Source organism: Lycorma delicatula, chromosome 3 (assembly GCF_047948215.1).
Source record: "Lycorma delicatula isolate Av1 chromosome 3, ASM4794821v1, whole genome shotgun sequence".
NCBI classification, from domain to species: Eukaryota; Metazoa; Arthropoda; class Insecta; order Hemiptera; family Fulgoridae; genus Lycorma; species Lycorma delicatula.
Window position 1 is genome coordinate 114,212,318 of NC_134457.1, and position 25,058 is coordinate 114,237,375.

General features: G+C 29.7%; 1 protein-coding gene across 1 annotated transcript; it reads right to left on the bottom strand.

Moving 5' to 3' along the window:
• Window position 1: 1 nt before the first annotated feature.
• Window positions 2-25,058, bottom strand: LOC142321906 (putative ribosome-binding factor A, mitochondrial). Its single transcript, XM_075360414.1, has 6 exons — window positions 24,649-25,058; window positions 18,153-18,348; window positions 15,987-16,155; window positions 12,927-13,069; window positions 12,209-12,307; window positions 2-1,207 (listed from the first exon to the last, which is right to left on the bottom strand). The coding sequence occupies exons 1-6, from the start codon at window positions 24,804-24,806 to the stop codon at window positions 860-862; spliced, it is 1,113 nt and encodes a 370-aa protein (XP_075216529.1). The 5' UTR covers window positions 24,807-25,058; the 3' UTR covers window positions 2-859.

Consider the following 25,058-nt stretch of genomic DNA (forward strand, 5'->3'; position numbering starts at 1 on the left):
ATGTAGTAAAATTCCTTATAATTCAAATTTCAGTGCGTCAGTTTAAATGAAACAAAAGATACAGTATCTCTGAAACAAAATATTATAGTAACTTCAGTTTACAAAAATTATATTTTTGACCAAGACATAAAGATACAGGTGATAACTTAAATTCTTATTCTGACACAAGTTCCGTTGCCAAATAATAAAACAGGTGATATGAACTTTCATTAAAATGTTTTAGTCAGAAAAAATTTCTTGGCCAACACATTAAATATTTTCATAATAATTTATTTTTAATATTTAATAATCTTGAACATAGTTGATCCAATTATTATATGGCCTTGTTTCAATAAATGGGAAACTACTAGTGTATGTGGAAGGGGAAGTGTTGAATAAGGTTGAGAGAAGAGAGAGAGAGAGAGAGAGCTTTTTATACTTGTGATGCTATCATTGTGGAATTTAGAGACAATAAGCGATTTGAATTACAGGTGGTCATTAAGCACACTGTTGGACAATAGATGTGGTTGCATTTTTTTTTAAACTACTCACTATTTGTTCTAATTTCCTATATGCAAGCACTTTGGATTTGTGTTTATGTTTGGGTGTGTATGGTTAGTTAGATGTACTGCATAGTTTTATTTGTCCAATAACAGGCGAACAGGTATGTCCATTCACACTAGTTCTGTGAAAGTAAATGGGTCTGGGATCCATTAAAAAAATTTTAATGAACAGAATAAAAGTAAAATTATTACTACATTATTTAACATATGAGTCATGTTGTAAAACATACAAGACAATGTTCTTTTAAAATCATGAATGATGAAATACATGTTAAATATATTTATTTATTTTTTTTAAATATTAAGTTATAAATAACTTATTTATTAAGTGGATAATTGTCATCGATTTCTAGATAACTATCATTACTGGTAAATTCATCCAATTCATGAGAATCTTCTTCAAATCTTTCAATAGACTGATTCGCAAATCTACTTTTCATTTCTTGTTCAAATATTAATTTTTCTGGCCTACTAGAATGCCTTTCCTTTGTGTTAGCTTTTCTCCTTTCCACAGCCTTTTTCGATAAATAATCTCTAAATAATTTCTTTCTTTCTTTTGAATTTAAAACAACAGCTTCATCTGGATTTTCACAATGCTCCAATAATGGCTTGACACTATGATCTTTCCTATGAGTTGCTTTGGCTTTCAGAACAGACTGACTGATCTATAACAAAATACCAATAAACATTATTATATGTTAAAATGATGCAATTATTTGTAAACAATCACAAACCCCCCAAAATATTTTACTGGTAACAATAAAGGACAAATTTTAAAATACTTTTTTATGGAATACACAAATTAACAAAAACTTATAGCTTTAATATAAAAATATTGCCAGTAAAAACGCCATTATATTACTACAATACAAAAATATTGGTGTTAACATCACTGAAGATGATCATAAAAAATTAAGAACGCTATATCAAGAAAAAAGATCAATAATGTTTAAATTTTTTATTTATAAATGAAAACATAAATGAAAACAGTTTTCTTCACCACCAGTCATCATGAATATAGTGCATTATTATTAATATATTTATCAAAGATATAAAAATGGTATAATTGAGGAGCAGAAGTAGGTTATGATATATAGTGTAAGTCATTTGGCAACAAACAAACACTGAAAAAATTTTTTAATCTGATTCTACAGTTCTCCAGATTACACAGGGCACAAATACATTCTGCATCTTCATAATAAATCATTTCTGTACAGCTACAAGTTGTATTTTATAGATTAACCTGAAACATTTTTGGGTGAAATGTAACTTTACACATAAAAAGTTAGGTAAGTCGTACACAGGTAGTGCATAAGTGTGTTTTGTAATAAACGAGACATAAATCATTAGATGGTGCAAATCAACTAAAAATCTCAGATATTAAGTACTTATATTATGCAAGTGCTTTCTTAAACGGATCTTACAAGGTTTTAAGACTAATGTAGGTTTATAAAATGTACAAAGAATTGATTACGTAGTCGACATATTTATAAATCTACAGCTTTGGTGCGATTCATAACTATAAATGTGATTAAATATCATTTTCAGAAAAATAAATAATCATTTTCCACTTTAACAAAGAACAAATTTTTCAAATATATACATATATATATATATATATAATAAGTTTTTAAACATTTTAAAACTACAACGCAATTTCTTGAATTCTTAAGGCAGAGTAATAGCAAGCCACAGCATATTTGTTTGTCATTTAAAAGTTGTGTGCAAGGTTGGAAAAAAGGTTACTTGCCTACTGTATAGAACATTTATAGTTCAAAACTATGCTGAATAAGTTTTAATTAATATTACAGCTCCTTGATACTGTCATTCAGCCACCATTAATAATGGGTTTTAAATAAAAACACATCTTACCTTGACTACCCAATGATTTAATGTGCAACACTCCCTAGAAAACTGAGGAATACAGCAACCTATGGGACATGATTCAATAAAGTAACAATCAATTGATTTGCAAGGATATGGCTTTGAATACTGATCATTTAATATGATAAAAGATTCACCTCACATCATCCAACAGTAAATGTAACTGGGCATGTCTTACGAAAGTAAATAAAAATCCAAACAAATAATTCCTGAAAATTTTTCTGTTTTTTCAAGAAACCCACAAGTTGACTCATCTGTTAGAGTGGAAATTGAAAACTATTTTTGTCACTCATCTGGTTTAATGGAGTTTCTCGCCTTTGTTTCTGTTCTGTTTTAATCTTTTAACTTAAAAATATTTTTTATATAATATACCTTCAATAATCTATTTCATGTATTATAATTTTTCTTTTATCCCCCCCATTTGATTTTTTCTCTCATGTTTATTCAATACTGAATTAAGTTAACTACTAACCCTGATGTCTTAAGACATTCACTAAATCTAGTTATACTTCTTATTTTTTACAAGTTTTTTCTGCAAATACAGGTCTGTAACTAAAGTAATGAGAATGGTTCAGAAAAACGTTTTATTTACAATCCAATTATACAGGGACTCTATCACCTTCAAAATAGTTCCCTTGGGAAGCCATGCAATGCTTCAAACAATTTTCCCACTTTTCATAGCAGTGTTGGAACTCAGAAACCGGAATATCTTTCAGATGGTCGGTTACATTTTTTAAAATGTTTTCTACTGTTCCAAAATGGTGTCCACTTTGAGGTGTTTTTTTAAACTCAGCAACAGGAAAAAGTCGCAGGGACTCAAGTCAGGTGATAAAATGGTTGAGGAACTACAGGAATGTTTTTCTTTGCCAAAAACTCATTAACTGGGAGTGCAGTGTGACAAGGTGCATTGTCATGATGCAGTATCCCGTTATCTTTGATGGCTGGTCTCATGTGGGCAACTCTTTTCCACAGTCTTTCAAGAATTTTTCGGTAAACATATTGATTTACAGTCTGTCCTGTAGGCAAAAACTTCTTATGGACAATGCCATTACTATCAAAGAAACAAATTAGAATGGTTTTGATTTGCTCATTTTTGCTTTTTTGGATGTGGTGAGTTTGAAATGTGCCACTCCTTGCTCTGGCGTTTTATTTCTGTATCAAACTCAAACATCCAAGATTCATACTATTTAACATTTTTTCGAAAATCAGGATAAGTTTCAATTCAGCCTAGAAGATCGTAGCACACTTCCACCCTGTTGTTTTTCTGTTCAACAGTGAGGTTTTTTGGACCAATTTTGCACAAACGTTTTTCATGTCCAATTTGTTGTCAAAATTTGGACTGTGGTATGGTTCAAATTCAATTGTTCTGCAATCATTCTGACAGTTAATCTCCGATCGTACTGTATCAAGTCTCTTTCGCTCAACACTTCCATCATTTTTTGACATTAACAGTCCTCCAGAGCGTGGATCATCCACAACTGATTCTCAGCCACCTGAAAATGCTTTAAACCACCTAAAAACTTGGGCTTGTGACAGAGCGACATCTCTATATGCCCTTCTCAATTTTGAAAAAGTTTCAGTAGCATTCTCACAGAGTTTAACATAAAACTTGATTGCAAAATGTTGCTCATAAGTATCACTCATTTTTGTAACGCACAACAAAAACTTGTTTCACAAAATGTTTGTTTACGTCTCACATGGCAACAGTAAACTAAAAACATTAATACCTAATATAAATTAGCTGTTCATATAACCATATGTTTACTAGTAACTTTACAGTGTTGCCGCTTCGGCTGCCAAAAAAAAACTAGTCTCATTACTTTATTTACAGACCTCGTACTTCTCTTTTTCACTTCATCTTAAACATTTCCTTGTATTTTACTTGTTTTTTCTTAAACATTTCCTTGTACTTTATCAACATAAACAATTTTCAACATTGTCTTACAAAATTAAAATCTCTTATAAAACATGTCCCAGGCTTTAATTTTTGGCTTTTATTAAAGAAAAATAAAGAATTTGTCAATAAACACAATGAAAACTCACTTTAGAAAGAAATGTTAGGCTCCCTACATGAGTTTTTATTTTCACACTATACCTTTTTTGTTTGCTATCAGTCAATTTACTGGAATGGTTTTCTAATTTCCTTTCTATTCTGCAATATTTTTTAAACATTTCTAAATTTGTTACATTCTGCATCTTCTATTCACTGTTTTGTATCTCTTAAAAGTTGCACACTTTTGAAAACTTGCTTCTGTAACCAAATTTATCTCCACTCCCACAAACCTTAATCTTAGTTAAAAACTATTTAAAAATATTATATAAGTTCTCTATAAAATATATCAATCTGTATCAATTTGTCTACTATGTTTTCCACTCAATGCATCATGCAAGCAATAAAAGTTTAGTTACTAAAACTGAGAAAATTTTGTTAATCGTCTGATATGTTTACTTAAAGAGAAATGATAAATTATGCTGTAGTAATCTACTTTTTTTGTCAGAAAAACACAATATTATTTTATTATTTAACTATTGTTATTGTGATTCATGTAACCCACTAAAAATGTAAAGCAAATGGAAAAATTGCATACATTTTGGCACAAAATACCTTCCTAAGAGTGAAATGTGTAAAATTCAATGAAATTAACTAAATAAATAAAATATAACAAGATCCAAAAGGAATGTAAGGGGCCCTTCTTGGATAACAGAAACATTAAAGAACTAACATAAAACTCAAAACAATTATTAAGAAAAACAACTACATTTAAAAACTGTTCAACACCAGTACAAATATATACATGAGTAAAACAAAAATAAAATCAAAAATTATTGTTTGTTTTATATAACAAAAAGATTAAATTCCATGTAAAATACTAATACATTGTAAAAATAACACTTGGTCTAAAACTCCTCATCATTGCCCACGATTTGGCAAATGTTTCTGGACAATTTAAATTTATGATGTAAGGCTGCATAACATACACAGTCCACAAGGATGTGGTACACAGTCAAGTGGCAATAACTTTGTATATTAGTGGTGTGTTTTCTGCTGACATCAGGTACCTCTGGGGATAACACACCGGTTGGTCTAGTGGAGAACGCGTCTTCCCAAATCAGCTGATTTGGAAGTCGAGAGTTCCAGCGTTCAAGTCCTAGTAAAGCCAGATATTTTTACACGGATTTGAATACCAGATCGTGGATACCGGTGTTCTTTGGTGGTTGGGTTTCAATTAACCACACATCTCAGGAATGGACGAACTGAGAATGTACAAGACTACACTTCATTTACACTCATACATATCATCCTCATTCATCCTCTGAAGAATTATCTTAACGGTAGTTACCGGTGGCTAAACAGGAAAAAAAAGGTACCTCTGGGGAGCTCTTGAACATCCTAACTGCCATTGGCAGAGAGACCACTTCTCTGCAAATTTTTCTGCATGAAGAGTCCAATGGTGACACAGTATCTTTGATGTGTCAGAGTTTATTATACACTGTAGTAGTCCAGTCACTTTGCTACTTTGCTTGAAAAGTGTGTTTTACACAATTAAAAAACTCAGACGTAGTAACATGAATGGTGAAGGATGGTTATTTGCACTCTTCTTTAGCAGTGGAATCTGCACATTCATTACCCAGAATTCCTACATGACTAGGGATCCAGCATAAACTCACTTGTGCGTTGTGATGGTTCAACTCAGCAATTGCACTATAGATTTTGGTGATGATAGGATGTCTAGAATGCAAATCTTCTAAAGCTTAAAGTGCACTACACAAGTCACTACAAATAAAAATATCATGGTATTTAGGGTTAATAATATTCAAAACCTTAATGATAACATAAAGTTCAACAGTAAAGATGCCTGTAATATTAGGTATATCAAACGGATAGGTTCTTTCATTAACAACAAATGTGCATCCAGTGGTATCATTATGTTTTGATCCAATGTATACCACTGCATCTGAATTTGTCTTAGCAAGAAATTGATAAAATATTTGCTGTAAGTCAAAAGGAGTTTTAGGAGACTAAAGTAGGAGGAGCATTTTTTATTGTTTATGGTAAGGTCAAAATTAAAATTTATGGGGTTGATTCTTCATGAAAAATAAAAGGGATGATAATAAGTTGGAAAAACAGAAGATGTATCTAAATTAAAAGATGCAGTAAACACTGGGTGCAAACACCCACAGGTGATGTATAATGTGGATGTCCTGATACCTTTTTAAATGAGGATTTGCAAATGTTAAAAACTGGGCGATTCGGTTGTCCTTTAAGCTGGGCAGAGTAAGATCTAGAAACTGGTTGTGTTTATCCAAAACTGATGGCTCACCAAAGTCAACAAGTATGCTTGTGACAGGGCTAGAATTAAAGGCACATCTAACAAGACAAAGGAAAGCATGATGTACAGCAACCAGTATCTTAAGTGTGATATGGTGCGCTTAAGAGTAGGCCACACAACCATAATCTAAACGGAAGCAAACTAAGGAATAAAAAAATGCAACATACAGTTGTTATTTTGATGCTTAAATATTAACAGATAAGGAATAATTTTAAATTAATTATTATCAGATATAATGCAACTTAAATAAAAGTCGTGATACTGAAAATTCTAAGTTTTTAAAAGAAACATTAAATGACAAGAATTTTTGAAATAATTATTACGTTATATTTTCATTTTTTTAATAATAATAGGGGGTCAAGTGGTAGCTAATTTTAAAAAGCTCATGAAATTACACAATGTTAGTATTCAACACTGACACTTTTAACATTAACAGTTCTTGTATGGAGAGTCAAATTTATGTTTAAGATTTAGTATCACCAGACAAGGTTCACTGATTGTAATTTAAAAGATGAACAGTAAATTATTGTAATTCATTACTTTGTTAGTAATGGATAACATATAATTAATTTATAAGAATAAAACAGTAAATAAAAATATGTTAATGAAATTCAATAATAAGAAATAATTTAAAAAAAAGTCAAGATGCACAACTTTTTCAGCACCTTCATACAGCTTAAAATTTAGGCAGGAGCCAATAATTAGGTTGAAAATTTGTATATCCTTAAAATCATAATCACTCATTATTATATTTACTTTTTACTCCAGAGAAAACAAAAGTTCTATATTGATTCATTAAACAATTAAAATTCTGACCTATGAATTCCAGGAAGGTATTCTGCCATAAGGTATAAAATGTACCTTAAAACATCTAAAATGACAGTATTAAGTACCTGAGAAAACCACATTACAAAAAAAAAAATATTCCTAGCCTCCTTTGTAAATGCTGAAACTATTTCCATTCTCATAACACCTCATTTAGAAAAAGAATAACTAGAATGAGTAGCAGCAAATTTTACATGTTAAAACTTTTATAAATTTTCATGGACAAATAAAAATATCATGATTATATGCAAAAATTACTTTTGAGTAATACAACTACACTACCTGTAAAAAAAAAACAAATATGAAAAAATTTATTAGTAGAAGACAGTGAATATGCTTAACACCAATATCTTTGAATGGAGTGAGTTTTATCTCCATGAGTTTTAGGTTTTGATATTGAATCAAACTGTTCTGTTGATTTAAGGCTAACTGTGTAAGCCAAGAAAAGAAAAGACTGATTTTGATTACAGACAATTCCCTCATTCAACAGAAACGTTATAGGAACAACAGAAATAAAAATAGGAACAACTGAAGCAGGATCATAAATTCCTTTTTTATGATGTTATCGATTGCTACTATTGCCCCCTTGGCATGATAGCAATCAAATTGGATCAATGCATAAACAGTAAGTAAAAGTAGCCCTGAATTTGAACTGAATACAATAGCCTGTAGAGTACCTAATAGCCCATTTACTAAGCCATCTTCTATTCTCAAATTACATTATAGCGAAACTCTAAAGCCACTCAAAAGCCAGATTAAGCATAACCCAAAACAGTCACTAGTACTTGTGAAGTTAAGAAAAACTTCAAATTTACTCAACACGAGAATGGTTGCATGTAAAAAAGTTTTACATGTTTAGCATATCTCTCTATGAATCATGAGACCTTGCCGTTGGTGAAGGGGCTTGAGTGCTCAGTGATATAGAGTAGCTGGACCAAAGATGCAAACATATCGGAAAGGTATCTGTTGAGAGCCAGACTAAGGAATGATTCCTGAAAGAGGGCAGCAACTCTTTCAGTAATTGATAAGAGTGTAGGTCAGGACGACTTGAACAGCCATATCAACATCAATCAGTCTCTGAGTACTACGCAGCTGAAAGCAATGGAAAACTACAGCTGTTTTTTTCCAAGATAATGTAGCTCTCTGCATTTTCATATAGCAATGATGGAGGTGCCTTCCTTGGTAAAATATTCTGGAGGTAAACTAGTCCCTAGTTTGGATCTCCAGCTGGGGGCTACTAAGGAAGGAGTCACTAGAAAATTAAAAAATAACATTCCACGCTCTGACTCGTGGAATGTTAGAAGTTTAAAAAAGGTTGGTAGGTTAGAAAATTTAAAGGGGGAAATGGATAGGATAAATGTAGATGTAGTAGGAATTAGCGAGGTTCAGTGGGAAGAGGAAAATGACTTTTGGTCAGGTGATTTTAGAATAATTAACTCAGTTTCAAATAATAAACAGGCAGGAGTAGGTTTTGTAATGAACAAGAAGATAGGGAAGAGAGTAGACTATTTCAAAATGCATAGCAATAAAATCAATGTAATAAGGAGAAAATCAAAACCTAAACTGACAACAATTGTTAACGTCTATATGTCTACAAGCGCTCATGATGATGATGAGGTAGAGTGTGTATACAAAGAAATTGACAAAGCAATAATTGTTGGAGATTGGAATGCAATCATTGGAAAAGGCAAGGAAGGAAATATAGTGAGTGAATATGGGCTGGGCAAAAGGAATGATTGAGGGGACTGACTTATAGAGTTTTGCATGAAGTATAATTTAGAAATTGACAACACCCAGTTTAAACATCATAATAGAAGAATATACACATGGAAAATCCAGGCGATACTGCAAGGTATCAGATAGATTATATTATGGTTAAGCAAAGATTTAGAAATCAACTTGTTGACTGCAAAACTTACCCTGGAGCAGACATTGATAGCGACCATAATTTAGTGATAATGAAATGTAGATTGGGGTTTAAAAGACTGAAGAAAAGGTGTCAAATGAATTGGTGGAAATTAGAGAAGCTTGAGGAAGAGGATGTAAAGAAGATTTTTGAGAAGGACATCGCAAGAGGTCTGAGTAAAAAAGATAAGGTAAACAATGTAGAAGAAGAATGGTAGAATGTTAAAAAGGAAATTCTTATATCAGCAGAAGCGAACTTGGGCAGAACAAAGAGAACTGGTAGAAAACCTTGGGTTTTAGACAATATATTGCAGCAGATGGGTAAACATAGAAAATATAAGAATACTAGTGATGAAGAAAGTAAAAGGAACTATTGACAATTAAAAAATACTATAAACAGAAAGTGCAAACTAGCGAAAGAAGAAGGGTGGATTAAAGAAAAGTGTTCAGAAGTGGGAAGAGAAATGAACATTGGTAAAATAGACGGAGCATACAGGAAAGTTACGGAAAATTTTGAGGTACATAAATTAAAATCCAATAATGTGTTAAACAAAGATGGTATACAGATTTATAATATGAAAGGTAAAGTCGATAGGTGGGTGGAATATATTGAAGAGTTATACGGAGGAAATGAATTAGAAAATGGTGTTATGGAGGAAGAAGAAGAAGTCAAAGAGGATAAAAGGGGAGAAAAAATATTGAGATCTGAATTTAAGAGAGCATTAAAAGATTTGAATGGCAGAAAGGCTCCTGGAATAGACGGAATACCTGTAGAATTACTGCCCAGTGCAGGTGAGGAAGCGATAGATAGATTATACACACTGGTGTGTAATATTTATGGAAAAGGGGAAGTTCCATCAGACTTCAAAAAAAGTGTTATAGTCATGATACCAAAGAAAACAGACGCAGATAAATGTGAAGAATACAGAACAATTGGCTTAACTAGTCATGCATCAAAAATCTTAACTGGAATTCTGTACAGCAGAATTGAGAGGAGAGTGGAAGAAGTGTTAGGAGAAGACCAATTTGGTTTCAGGAGAAGGGAAGCAATCTTAGGCCTCAAATTAATAGTAGAAGGAAGATTAAAGAAAAACAAACCAACATAGTTGGCATTTATATGCCTAGAAAAGGCTTTCGATAATGTAGACTGGAATAAAATGTTCAGCATTTTAAAAAAATTAGGGTTCAAATACAGAGATAGAAGAACAATTCCTAACATTTACAGGAACCAAACAGCAACAGTAATAATTGAAGAACATAAAAAAGAAGCCGTAATGAGAAAGGGAGTCTGACAAGGATGTTCCCTATCCCCGTTACTTTTTAATCTTTACATGGAACTAGCAGTTAATAATGTTAAAGAACAATTTAGATTCAGAGTAATAGTAAAAGGTGAAAAGATAAAGATGCTACGATTTGCTGACGATATAGTAATTCTAGCTGAGAGTAAAAAGGATTTAGAAGGAACAATGAACAGCATGGATGAAGTCCTACGCAAGAACTATCAAATGAAAATAAACAAGAACAAAACGAAAGTAATGAAATGTAGTAGAAATAACGAAGATGGACCACTGAATGTAAAAATAGAAGGAGAAAAGATTATGGAGGTACAAGTATTTTTTTATTTGGAAAGTAGAATTACTAAAGAAGAAGCAGGAGCGATATAAAATGCTGAATAGCACAGGCGAAACGAGCCTTCAGTCAGAAATATAATTTGTTTACATCAAAAATTAATTTAAATGTCAGGAAAAGATTTTTGAAAGTATATATTTGGAGTGTTGTTTTATATGGAAGTGAAACTTGGACGATCGGAGTACCTGAGAAGAAAAGATTAGAAGCTTTTGAAATATGGTGCTATAGGAGAATGTCAAAAAGCAGATGGGTGGATAAAGTGACAAATGAAGAAGTGTTGCGCGGCAGATCGATGAAGAAAGAAGCATTTGGAAAAATATAGTTAAAAGAAGAGACAGACTTATAGGCCACATATTAAGGCATCCTGGAATAATCGCTTTAATATTGGAGGGACAGGTAGAAGGAAAAAACTGTGCAGGCAGGCAACGCTTAGAATAAGTAAAACAAATTGTTAGGGATGTAGGATGTAGGGGGTATACTGAAATGAAACGACTAGCACTAGATAGGGAATCTTGTAGAGCTGCATAAAACCAGTCAAATCAGTGGTTCCATCCATTTCCCTCTTTAAATTATCTAACCTATTAACCTTTTTTAGACTTCTAACATTGCATGCTCTGACTCTTAGACCGTTATTTAAAACATTTCTGGTGACCCCTTCCTTAGTAGTCCCCACCTGGTGATCAGAATAGGGGACTAGTTACCTCTGAAATATTTTATCAATTAAGGCACCTCCATATCTGTTACATGAAAATGCAGAGAGCTACATTTTCTTGGAAAAAAACAGCCATAATTTACCACTGCTTGCAGCTGCACAGTACTCAGAAGGTTAAATAATGTTGATATGGATGTTTAAGTCCTCCTGACCTATGCCCTTAACAATTACTAAAAGAGCTAGTGCTCTTTTTCAGTAATCATTTCTTAGTCTGGCTCTCAACAGATACCTCTCCTAGTGGCTGCACCTTCAATCCAGCTACTCTATATCACTGAGTATTCAACTCTCCTCACCAACAGCAAGTTCATAGAGGAAGAAAACATGATATCATGATTCATAGAGGGGGAAAACGTTTTTTAAAGTGTTTAAAAGACAATTACCCTTGACATTATACTTCCATGATCAAGTCCAAATACATCTGTTCTCATAACAGGAAGTGGTGTTTCAGAAATAGATGATTCCAGTCCATCATATTCATCCTGGAAAAATGAAATAAATAAAAATTAATGTAAAACAAAATGAAGATGACAAAAAATTAAGAGGACTATTTCAAAATTGACTTATAATTGCTCACTAAATAAACAATTACAAATTAAGAAAAATATTTTATTAAAGATTTATTTTAAAACAAACCCTGAATTTGTATTGAATAAACGAAGTAAAATCAATTTTCATTATTTTTTGAGTAGCCAAGAAAAAAATTACAATTTTCAGCACAAAAAATGAATAAATTAATCACTGTATATAATTCCTATTACATAACAGTTTAATAAATATTAATGATAATAACGCAATTAAAAGGATTAGTTTAAATGCTGTGAAAATATACTTATTATTGAACATCAAACATTTAGGGCTCAATCATTTCACGATCAACCATTAAATTTTATAATTTTTCAAGCATTAGAGAGTGCTGCTCAAATTTTGTATTTTTCTAGGACCCTATTACCCCTGAAACAGGTCTGATGATTTGATTCATAGTAAATCAAATTTGCAGACCTTTATTTATAAGTATACTTACATAGAAATTTAATAAATTAAAATAATTCTAACTCTACACATATATTAATTATTATACAATAATTATACTACACTGACAACTTTTATTTCAGGTGACAATGAGATCTCTGGTGCATAATCAGACTTCCAATCATTTGCTAATGGAGTAGGTTCAAAATCTTTACCAAAATCTACTGTTTTAAGAATATTCTCCAAAACCAAATATTTCAAATGAGAAGAATCTATAAAAATGCAAAATAAAAACATGAAATAACAGGTACTTAAAAAAAATTTTGAAAGGGTAAATATTAAGAATCATTTTTACTGTCAAGATCAAATTTTAACAGGTTTTAAATTTCAGTTACAATTAAACTGCTTGGAGATAATTTGCTCAGAAGCAAAATATCAACCTAAAATGAGTTAAATAAAATAAATTTTACACTCAACTTTTAGGTGTGTAAAGATTCAAGGTATTTATTTGTATATAAATTCAGAGGAAGACATAATAATTAAACACGCAACCTTATTAGACATAATAATTAATGACACTTTTTAATGTTAAAACTACAAATAATATTGTAAAAATTATACAATACTTTTTCTGCTGTGAAATTAAGAAAAAGTCACACAGAGAAAAAATAAGATCAAAGAAAGCTTTCTGAAAAATATGTCAAGATATTAAGATAATAGAAATTTAGTTTTAATTTGAAAAATATTCAAAATCTATATTTTATACTTTCCAATACTGATCTCCCACATCTAATGCAAAGGAATATATATATACAAGATTTAAAAAAAATGTGATCATCTCTCATATCTTTATATGATAACTATGACTTGAGATAAAAAGTTGTAAAGTAGCAGCAAATAATAGTGAAATCATTATTACAGACTATATAAGAGTATAATATATAAAAGAATAATTATAATTATAGACAGGAAACAAAGGATTTTGTTTCTTATAATATGAAATTAGATATTTTAATGATTTTACATCCAACTTCACAATTCTCTGAAGGTTTGATTGTCTTTTTCAATACTAACCATAGTTTCAAAAAACTATTTTTTGATAATTTAAAGAAAATTAATAAAACAAGACAGAAGATTAATAAATTTTGCAGTTTTTATTATTGTGTTTCATTCTGAAATCATATCTGTAAAAGAAATCCTTACTCATCATACAAATGCATCCAGAAACATTGGTCTACTTAATTACAATTAAAAATAGCAACATTATTTATTAATTTCATTTTCAAAATTTCTGGAAACTGGCATTAATACAGTATAATCCTCAAGATATTTTGTGAATCTTATAAATCTGTTACAGAAAATTGAAACTTAACTTTTAATGTATGCTATAGATTAGAAGGTAAAAAAATCTGTTCAAGATGATTTCAAACATACTGTCAAGAAAGATTTCTAGTGATATGTTCACTTCGAGACTACTAGGTAGCATAAGCCATGCATTTCTTATGAGAGTTTGGAACTACTACTCATCATGTAAACATTCATCTACATCTTGGTTCTTTTACTATCATATATAAATTATAATTATTTATTTTATGATAAATAATAAAGTGATTTTTCCTTACTTATTACAATTGTTGTGACAATTGTAATAAATCAAATTTATTCATTTTCATAATATGCTGTAAATTTACTAATTTAAATCTTTACAACCAAATTCATGTAATTAGATATCTACTGTAAACATGAAATATTGAATAAATGTATTAAATTGAACTGACTGAGGTGAAAAAAGGTTCTACATCATCCTATAAAAAGTCAATCGACTTACCACACTTTATCTTTTGCTTCTGTAATTGTAAATTGTATTACTGCAATTTTGGCAATGAGAAATACTTACTGCAGTAAACGCAATAATTCTTAAATCCTGAATTTCGAATGTATGTTGAAAAGGTATGAAAAGCAGAGGACAGCCTGGGATCTCGTTATACTTGTTTATTTACAAATAAAAAACTAAATAATCTATCTATACTTCTTTCTTTGCAGAATATTTCTTATCAAACACTGTTGCACAGTTTTGTTAAGTTGACCATGAAGAATTCAGCATAATTTATACAAGTGCATTATTTAATTTCATATACAAAGCAAGGATAATTATGCATTGTTCCTCTGCTTAACAGCTGTTAAAACTAATATTTGAATCTTTTTTTGAAAAATGTGAAACAATACAATTTATTACAAAATTTCAGATATCTACAAATGGTAAATTAGTCCATAAAATGATATTGTAAAAAAATTTGATCTTCATTTACATACAGTTCAACCAGTTATGGAGTTTCATAGAAAAACTTGATCAATAAATATTATCTCATGTCTTCCTGATTCTAATGATTAATTTATATGGAATCTGTGTGCATAGCGAGAGCTGAAAATCATACCAATTTTATGATGGTACTGCCAATATTCTTAATGGTAAAAATTATACTATACTTTATCATATTACTTTATTATGTTAAATGAAGTGTTTATTTATACTTTATTTGTCAATTTTTAACTTTTATTGGATGATGTAGGTGTTTTTTCATATAACTGATTCAATGTAACACATTTACTTCAGTGTGTCATGTTTATAGCAAATATGTAATTACAAAAATTTGAAGATAGATTTAAATTAATAAATTTACAGAATAGATAGATAGGAATCTTAGAGAGCTGCATCAAACCAGTCAAATGACTAAAAATAATTCAAACCAGTCAAATAAAAAAATAATTTACATTTAAGAAATTGTTTTGTACTTAGAATGTTTTTGCTATTATTAAAATCCTCTAAAGACATTGAAATTGTAAATGTCTATTTTAAATAATAATAAATAAATAACAGTTTTATGAAACGACTATTTTTAAAAACATTACCCTACAAGGTTACAATCTTTCTACACCTTTTCACCAATAACCTAAAGAATATTTATACCACATTTAATAAATAAAGAAAAAAATTCCAAGAAGATATAAGAATATGTACCAAACTAGTACATAGGGAAGGTGCTGTGAAAATTTCATTTCACGTTTGGCAAATATTTTAAGTAATCATTTTATATAGAGATATTTGTTACAACATGTACTGCTCATGATTCAATACCTTCTTTTACCTGTAAGAAAGCTATATTTTTTATCTCATTGAGAATAAATTACCTTTAATAAATTCAATTTTTGGTACACAACCCATAATTTGTAATTGTGAAAGTTCATGACGAAGTTTTGGTGCTAATTTTCCAAGTAACTGCTCAGTTTTTTCATCTTCTTTAGTTCCATCTGTCAACCAATGAACATTAATCTGATGAAAAGTACTTGTAATTTTAACCTAAAAAAAATATAGGAAATAATTTTAGAAAATTCAGCTGTCATTTATTTACTACAAAGACAAATAAATATTTAAAATTAATATAGAGGGTAGAGGGTAGCAAGTCAGCTATGGTTTATTTTATAGCTTTCAAATCATTCACTTAAAGCTTTTTAGAATTTTGGTGATGAGAGTAGATAATTTGCAAAAAAGTTACGTTTTTAAAATGCCTGTCATTAAGAGATAAATGTATTTATTGTTTGCAATACAATGGGAAGTTTGTTCACCACAAACTTCCCAGCAAATGAAACAGACATTATTAGATGATTTAACATAACCCCTTGAAGTCATTTTGAAATATAAAAAAACAAGGACAGCATAAATAAAATAACTGTAAAACACTAGGTTTAGAAAACTTTTTAACACTAGCAAACCCTTTCAATACAGTGTTCTAATGGCAACTGATTTATTTTCAATAGAGTGATAAAAATGACTCATGAAGTCACTCTAATTAATCAATTTATATTGTTTTATTCGTCACTCATCTTACTGTACCAGTCGAAAATTATGAACACTACTTGTATTCATTCCATATAACCAAACTAATAAACTATCAAAAAAATTAACACAGGTCTAATTTTTTATTCAACATTTTGTAAATAAAACATATTGATTATCAATTTTGATAATATTAAAAAAATTGATTTAGTGAAAAAATGGTAGGCGATAAAAATGTTTGACTATTTTCCTTGAAACCACCACACAAAAATCTATAAGAATCAGCTATTAGTTTTCAAACAACTTTTCCATAGTTGATCTGTGTAATTATTATTTTCATTGCTATTATTCTATGATTATTATTCTTTTATCTCCATTGAATTAAATTTTAACAACTAACTTTTTTGTTATTTTGTGAAATACTATATTTTAATACAAATTTACTGTATATAAACTTTTGTTAAGACAAACTTGAAAGTATTATACAATAAAATGTTTTAAAAAATCTTACTTCAATACACTTTCAGTTGTCTTTGCCATAATTTTCAGTGGTGGATGCTGCGTTTTCATACTGGCATCAGCTGATGTTACTACTGGTGATTTTATTTATTTTTACAGCAACAACAGGCTTATGCTCACTTATAGTTACTAATGAATGATAATGAATCTTGTAGCATGCAAAAAATACCATGCCTGATTGGGATGCAAACCCAGGACCTCCTGATGAAAGGCCAAGATGCTACCACTCTGCCATGAAGATCGGCTTTTAGAGTGTAACAATTTTGCATTTTAATATAATTCATAATTTTCATTAAGATGCAGTCCTTTTTTGTGTACAAGTAGATTTCAAAACTGTTAGCAATGTTAGTACATTTGAGAATGTAATGTCAACATTTGTAATGTTGACATTACATTATTGTAAAGGGCTTTAAGAGTTCATTATATCTTAGTCTAAAACTGTGCATCTCATTTGATCAAATGTAGAAATACTTTTGTAATTAGGACAGTTTAGTTAAAATATTCCAGTGCAATTGTATTTAGTGATTGTGTGTAATGATTTGCTTTATTTGTTCTGACTGCGACTTGCATGCTTAAGACTATCAATAAAGACTTTTAAGACTATCAATTTAAGACAGCACCACCAATTACTGAGGATGTTGCAAAATGACTGAAAATATTTTGAAATTAAGTTTTTTAGAAAAATTTTATTATGCATTTTGGTTTGGTTTATCACAAAAAAAAGTTTAAATTTTAAATTAATATCTTCACTGGCCATCATGGAAAAGAACATAGCACATATATATATACATATATACATATATATATATATATATATATATATATATATATATATATATATATATATATATATATATATATATATATATATATATAGGGTACATGAATCTCATTCTACATTTATAAATTTTTAAGTTCAATAACAAGATAATATGATTATTACATATATTTTTTTCTGAAACCAAACACTATTAATTAATGTTTAATAAAATAAACATCACCTTTGATATCTGAATTCCTCTTTCAATTAATTCAGGGCATAGTTCACCCGTAGACATTATATCAGTAATGTTCCTCATGAAGATCTTGTTTAAAGCAGATGATCGTTTCTCATTACAGCTAGAATGTTTACTACTTGATACATAATCAAAAAATTCTGGTGTACCACCAGACGGTAGTGCATTAAAATAAAGCTTCCTAAAAAAAGAAAACAAAATTAATGTTTTTTTTCTTCACTAATAATTTATTATTTAAAAAGAGCATTATAGATATGAAACAACAGTATGTAAATGGATCCAAACATGTTTAACGCATTACAATGCTATAAAATTCAATATTCAAGCTGTTAATAGCTCAAAGCATACACAGCCAACACAGAACCAGAAACAGAAGTTGGATTTATCATACTTTAGCTGTTGGCTTAGCTGAAAATAGCTCAAAGCATACACAGCCAACAAAGAACCAGAAACAGATGTTGGATTTATCATACTTTAGCTGTTGGCTTAGCTGAAGATATTAAATTACTCACAAATCTTTTTCTTTTGTTAGTACGATCATTAGATGACGTTCTAATGATAATTTCCTTAAGTTGAGGAGAGATGCATGAGAAATAAAAAATAAAATGATAGAGAAAGCAGGTACAATATATTTAAATGCTAGCAATAATCGGTTATGAATGACCAGAATAGTTTTCGCCCAGGCAGGGGCATGGAAGGTGCTATTTTTAAGGTTATGAACATCGTTTGAGTCTGAGTATGTCTTAGGTATCTTTTTGGACATATCAGGGGCTTTTAATAATTTGTGGTGGCCCTCTACCTGTTTCAGCTGCAGAAGTGTGATTGTATGCAGAATGTATATAGTTATTTCAGCAATTAAGATGTTGTTCATCTCATTGGATGTACCTCATTGAAAAAGGTACAAATGTTACAGAAATATTTTGTTGAGAGCTCAGCATCTCCTGAATTATTATCTGTGACTGGTGCCTATAGGACTGTCTTTCAAGAGGTGGTCCTTGTTATTTCTGGAATTAAGCCTACTGATATCCTTGCAATTGAGAGACAATTACGTTATGATACTAAGAAGGTTCGCCAACTTACCTCTAGATGCTTAAAAGAAATACATGACCAGGGTTTCCATTTCTGTCAGGGCAGGTGGACTGAATCACCTGATGGCCGTTATATACATGGAATTTTTCCTGATGTGAGAAGTTAGATGGATTTCCCCCAATTGGCATATTACACGATTTCTTTCTGGATTTGGTGCTTTTCAAGATAGGTTGGCCAGATTTGGTTTAATTCAAGCTTGTGTTCAGAGTGTACGGTCATTGATGATGTGCACCATGTATTATATGTCTGCCCCAAAGTAGCTAGAGAGCTTGCAAGGATCAATTGTGGTTCTGGTCGGCAAGTTAACTGGAAAACCGATAGAGAATGGGACATAGTTGCTGGCTTTCTTGTGGCAACCTGATAGAGGCCAAATTAATATGACTGTGTTGTGTATCAAGTTAACATACAGCTTTCCCCTCCTCCCATGAAAAAAATAAAAAAGGTAAGAAAGTTACTTTTCATTATGCAGTATAATATTTCAAGTTACAAAATAGGTCATCAGTTTCTAATTTTATAAGTTATTTGGTGATCAAAAAGTTTTCTAATCAATTATTTAAAATGAAGGATTTTCTTTTACATAAATAGTATTAGTTTGTCGATAAGTTGTTACATAACACAAATGAGAAAATCTTGAAGTCTCGGTATAATTGTTATGTATTTATTAATTAATGCCATCAGAACTGTATTTTATTCTGAAATGACTTTACTTTCACATAGTTGCTTTATTATTATTTTTAGGTAAAACCGATTTCCTATTTATTCGTTAATTTTACGTTTGTAATGTTGCTTTAATCAAGTTTTTTCATGGTTTCCCTTGAACCTTCATGCAAATGTTGGAGAGCAGTTCCTTTTTGTACATGGAATAGCATACTTAATGTAATCTGTAAAGAGTAAAATTGGTATTTTTATCTAACAATCCATTACTTAGATTAATAATCCATCATTATTAATAATTAGCATTTGTTTATATATTATTACAAAGGGTACAATGAATCAAACTGGTCCAACTCTCAGGTAACCAACAATTAACATACTGTTCAGTATTTTGACCAATTTAATCACTCTTCTCTTCTTTCACTTTTAACTGTTCATTTTTTTCTTTTTATTAAACTTTCATCCAAAAGATCTCTTGATCTTTCTTATATATTTCATGTAAGTTTTTGAGTTATAATTGAGTTTAGCTCATTAGCAATAGTTTTTACTCACTTTTTTTTAATTAAGGTATCAAAATATAGTAGTATACCATGTAAGACATGATTCAGCTACTAATCCATTTAATTTAATGAATCTACAAATTATTATAATTATACTAGTATTAATAATTAAACGCTAAAATTAACAAAAAAATTTCTTGAAAGAATGTGTTCTTGCATTTTTTCCTAATAAGAGTTACATTTTAATAATATCAGCAAAATATTTTTATACCTGATTCTGTTATCAAAAATAACAATTTGGTAACTCTGTATGTCATCAAGTGACTATAAAGGGGTATGAATTTCTTTGACATAGCGTAGTTACTTATAAAAATTATTTCTAAATAGCACACCGATAACTAATATTCATTCTTTTGAGTTTTGTAGGCGTACAAAACAACAAAATAAAAAAAAAATTGCACAAAAAAATATATAAATAAATAAAGTGAAAGAGATGCAAGTAAAGGTAATATAATTACAATCATTATTAAATTTATACTAAAAAAAATTATGAATACTACAGAGATATTAAGTTTGTACTACAATAAAAGTAAAATTAATTTAATATTCATACTATATTTTATAAATGTAAAACATAAAATGATTGCATAAAAGGTTATTTATATATAGCTCAAATAAATTAATAAATACAGTAGAATAAATAAACAACATGAAATAAATAATTAATAATTAAATGACAAATTTAAATAAATATTATAATAAATAAAAAAAAATAAAAATAATAAATACAAGTCTGTATCATTTTGAAGTCTTAATTTTGCAGCAACCAATAGTATGTGTTCCACTTGCCTGGTTACAGAAGTGGGGTAGGGGAGGCAAGTAGAGGCAGCTTGTAGGGGGGACCCGCCTTTAGATTTTACATACACTATAGTATTTGGAAGTACAGGTGTATAAATGCAAATGAAAACTGAAAATATAATAAATTCGTTCAGTGTTTTGTTAAAGAATTCCATCAGTAATAACACTTCAAAAGTGGGGCAAAAAATCTTTTTCATCGAGCAGTCCTCGATTTGAAACAATCTGGATGCCCTGCCACTTGATTGAATAGTTCTGATATTTGCTGAGAAACCCGATTATGACCTCTTTTTATACAAACCAACAAAAGGTCTTTGAAATGAAATATTCCCAGTTCAACACTTTAAAAAATAATTAAGATCTTGGTTTTAAAAAGGTTGCTCATGTTAATGAGGTTTCTGAATGGCTTGGAATTAAGGTGCATGACTAAGGGAAACTTATTTCAAACAAACCTCATCTAAGGCCTTTTTTAGTGTTCAATAACAAGAAACCAGTTCTCTTCTCTGATGAGTGTTAGTCATGTTTCATTTACCTAATCTTGGAACATGTATTTTTGGTGTAAAGAAATTCCCACTTTTAAGAAGAAATCACAGATTACCCACCACTTATAGCGATATATGAAATGGCAGTGATTTATGAAATGCATTTGATAGGACCATATTTTTTTAAAGAAAGTGTTAAAAACCATTTCATAACTTAATATTCTTGAAAATTACTTTATTCCTCAGCTTCAATTAATTGGTATAGAAATAATTGTCATTTTACAAAAAGATTCAGTTCCAGTTTATTATGTTCAGTAGGTAAAGGACTTTTAAGAGTGGTGGATTGGTAGGGGCTCTGAACTGAAAACGCCATCTAGAAGTGTAATCTTAATAACTTGTGACAATTGAACTTTGATTATGTCTTTTAGGGTATTTTTCAAGAAGATGCTCGCAGAAGAAAGGCGATCTGTAGTTAGTTAGTTGTTGGATAGTACCACTTAAAGGAGAAAATAAATTAAAATTATAATCTTTACGTAATAAATATGATTTAACCAAACATAACCTACGCTTGCTAAAATGACTAGCGAGTGAAGTGAACATAGGTTTAGTTTGGTTAGATTATATTTATACTTTTAAATTTATTTATTATATATATATATATATATATATATATATATTTATTTATTTGGTTACTTATATAAATTTATTTATTACTTAACGTTGATTATAATTTGAATCTATTTATCTTCTCCTTTCAGTGGCGCCACCTAACAACTAACTACAGATCGTCTATGGGTATCTTATTGAAAAGTATCCCTTTTGGGGTATAATCAAAGAAAAAAATCTCATGTACAACTAGGAATGTTGATGAGATCAAAACTGCTGTCAGAGGCTTTATTGATTACTTTGATCCTTCAATACAAACTACTAGTCTAAATATACTTGACAACTGTAAAGCTGTGTGCAGACAATGATTCAGATACAAATGTAATTTTAAATAAGTTTTATGGGTAAAAATATTAAATAAACTATTAAAAAACAATTCAGCTTTATTTCTTTGTAAGGGAAGAGTCTGTAATCACTTTGTAGAGAATTAACTGCCTTGGACTCTTTGAAGTGCTTGCTGATCTCATTTTTTCTGACATTACATCATTAAAAACATGAATGTCTATAAATGTATACTAATTATTTATCCTAATTATGTCAGTAATTTATTCAACAAAAATTAATAAGTACAGCAAGTATAAAATGTGAAGATGTAAAAAATAACTACACGCCACACTATATGTACATGTTAATAAAAATTTCCAATAAAATATTGAAATAAATGTAAAAAAGGTGCAATAAGCAGCTCAGAAAACATGTGACATGTTAACAGGCATATTTAAATCATAAATTCCTAATGGAAAATTTTGTTTTATCATTGCAAGTTAATGGTAAATAGCACTAATTTTTTTTATGCAATCTTTAACTATTTATTTTTACTACATAAAGGAAACAAGCTTCATTTTACTAAGTAAACATAACATAAATCAGGGGTCTACTGAATGAAAAAATACTACTGGTGCAATTATGTTAAAGAAATAAATAAAATAACCCTTTTTAAAGGTGTTAAATTAATATTTAAGTATTTAATTCAGCAATTAATTTAATTAAAGTATGCAGAAAATTCAATTTTAACTGAAAAAATTTGTAAGCCTAATAATTTATTCACAGCAGTCTAACATACTTATGATAAGATTTATCCACTACCGGAATTCAGTTTTACCTTTAAAACTCATATTAAGTTAATGCATTCAGCTCTAACAAGTGACTTCCTATCAATGATGTAGTCACTAAATTCCCTCTAGTAGAAGCTCAGCCTAAGTCAAGTTTTGTGACTCCAAACATGTTATTACTAATTTTCCAAGTATTTAAAACGTGGGAAATGTGAAAACGAAGTAATTTAGTTTATACACACAAGAAAAATTTGTCCCACAAGAACATTTAAGTGAATAAAGGAAGTCTATGATGATGAAATTATAAATAAAGTATGATAATGATGGATCATGCTAATTGAAGGAATATAAAATGTTTATGACAAGGTTGCTGTGAAGACCTCTTTTGTGACTGAAAAAAAAGAAGTTAATGATGCAAGTGAAAGTAAACACTCAACAAAGCAGCGATATCATTTAGGGACATCTTCAAAACTCACGAAAGCCAAGAAAACTTACGAGGAATTGGTAAGTGACTGTGAACATTCTCAGACAGGAGAGTCCTCTTACTTGTTGATTTTGTGTAGTGAATAATTATATTTGCACAGGCTTAATGTGAAATATCTGTTTGGCTCTGTTAAACGATACAAAACTACAAATTTAGAGTATGGTCAATATGCTTACCCACAACTCGATTGAAGTTAAAAAAATTTGGTTGAAAAGCATCATAGAACTCAATGCAAAGTACTCATTTGGCCCTCGGTAATTTCAAGTTTATGTGTTCTAAATACGATTTGCATCAGTTTTAAATCGTCTCTTAACAGATATGCTAGCCATGATGGTCAAATTATTACTTTAATATTAATTGAAGAAACAAACATTGAATTTCCACAATGTTATAGAAAAAACCTTACAATATTGTGTTTAAAATTAAGATAACTGTGTATCACAATACAATAACTGTTTAAAATTAAATGGCGAGCATGCAGAAAAAAGAACCCAATATTGTTAAAGAATCTTTACCAAATACTGTTTAAATTATTTTTATCATTAATTTTGAATTTATATAATCATTTTTTACTTTTCAGATAGGACTCTTGAACACACCTTGTTTATGACATGGTAAAACAAGTCTAACATCCAAGTTTCATAGTAAGCTAAACTTTTTTTAAGGGCTCTTATATTGATATCTAATAAAGCTACTTACTTTTTTCGATTCCTCGAATCGCCCAAAAGTTTATTCATCAGTTTTCCTAATTTTGCACTATTTCTACTGCTCTGTAACACCATATAAGTACTAAATTTCATTGCATTAGCATAATGCAACTGGATTTGTTTGATTGACGAAAGTGAAGAAATATACATATTGATTTTCAAAATTAAGTTTCAATGTATAAAACAATACTTAATTAAAATAATAAATATAAATAATTATGGGGAGAAATTATTAAAGTAATCTAATTTTTAACAATTAAATGAATTTCCCCTTCCAGTAACTGCCATAACCTTAAACTCCTCAAAGACCGTTGTTTTGTTTTGATCTTGTCATATGTTATATTTTTTACATACTCCAATGTTCACGTGACGGCTACTGAAGTACGCCATGCACGTCGTTGG

What these genes read in the sequence shown, in the direction of transcription:
- LOC142321906 (XM_075360414.1), bottom strand. Translation starts at nt 24,806, where the DNA reads ATGTATATTTCTTCACTTTCGTCAATCAAACAAATCCAGTTGCATTAT. An exon ending in AAAAATTGAATTTATTAAAG is followed by an intron (nt 13,070 to 15,986) that starts GTAATTTATTCT and finishes GCATTTTTATAG; the next exon opens with ATTCTTCTCATTTGAAATAT. An exon ending in ATGGAAGTATAATGTCAAGG is followed by an intron (nt 1,208 to 12,208) that starts GTAATTGTCTTT and finishes ATTTTGTTATAG; the next exon opens with ATCAGTCAGTCTGTTCTGAA.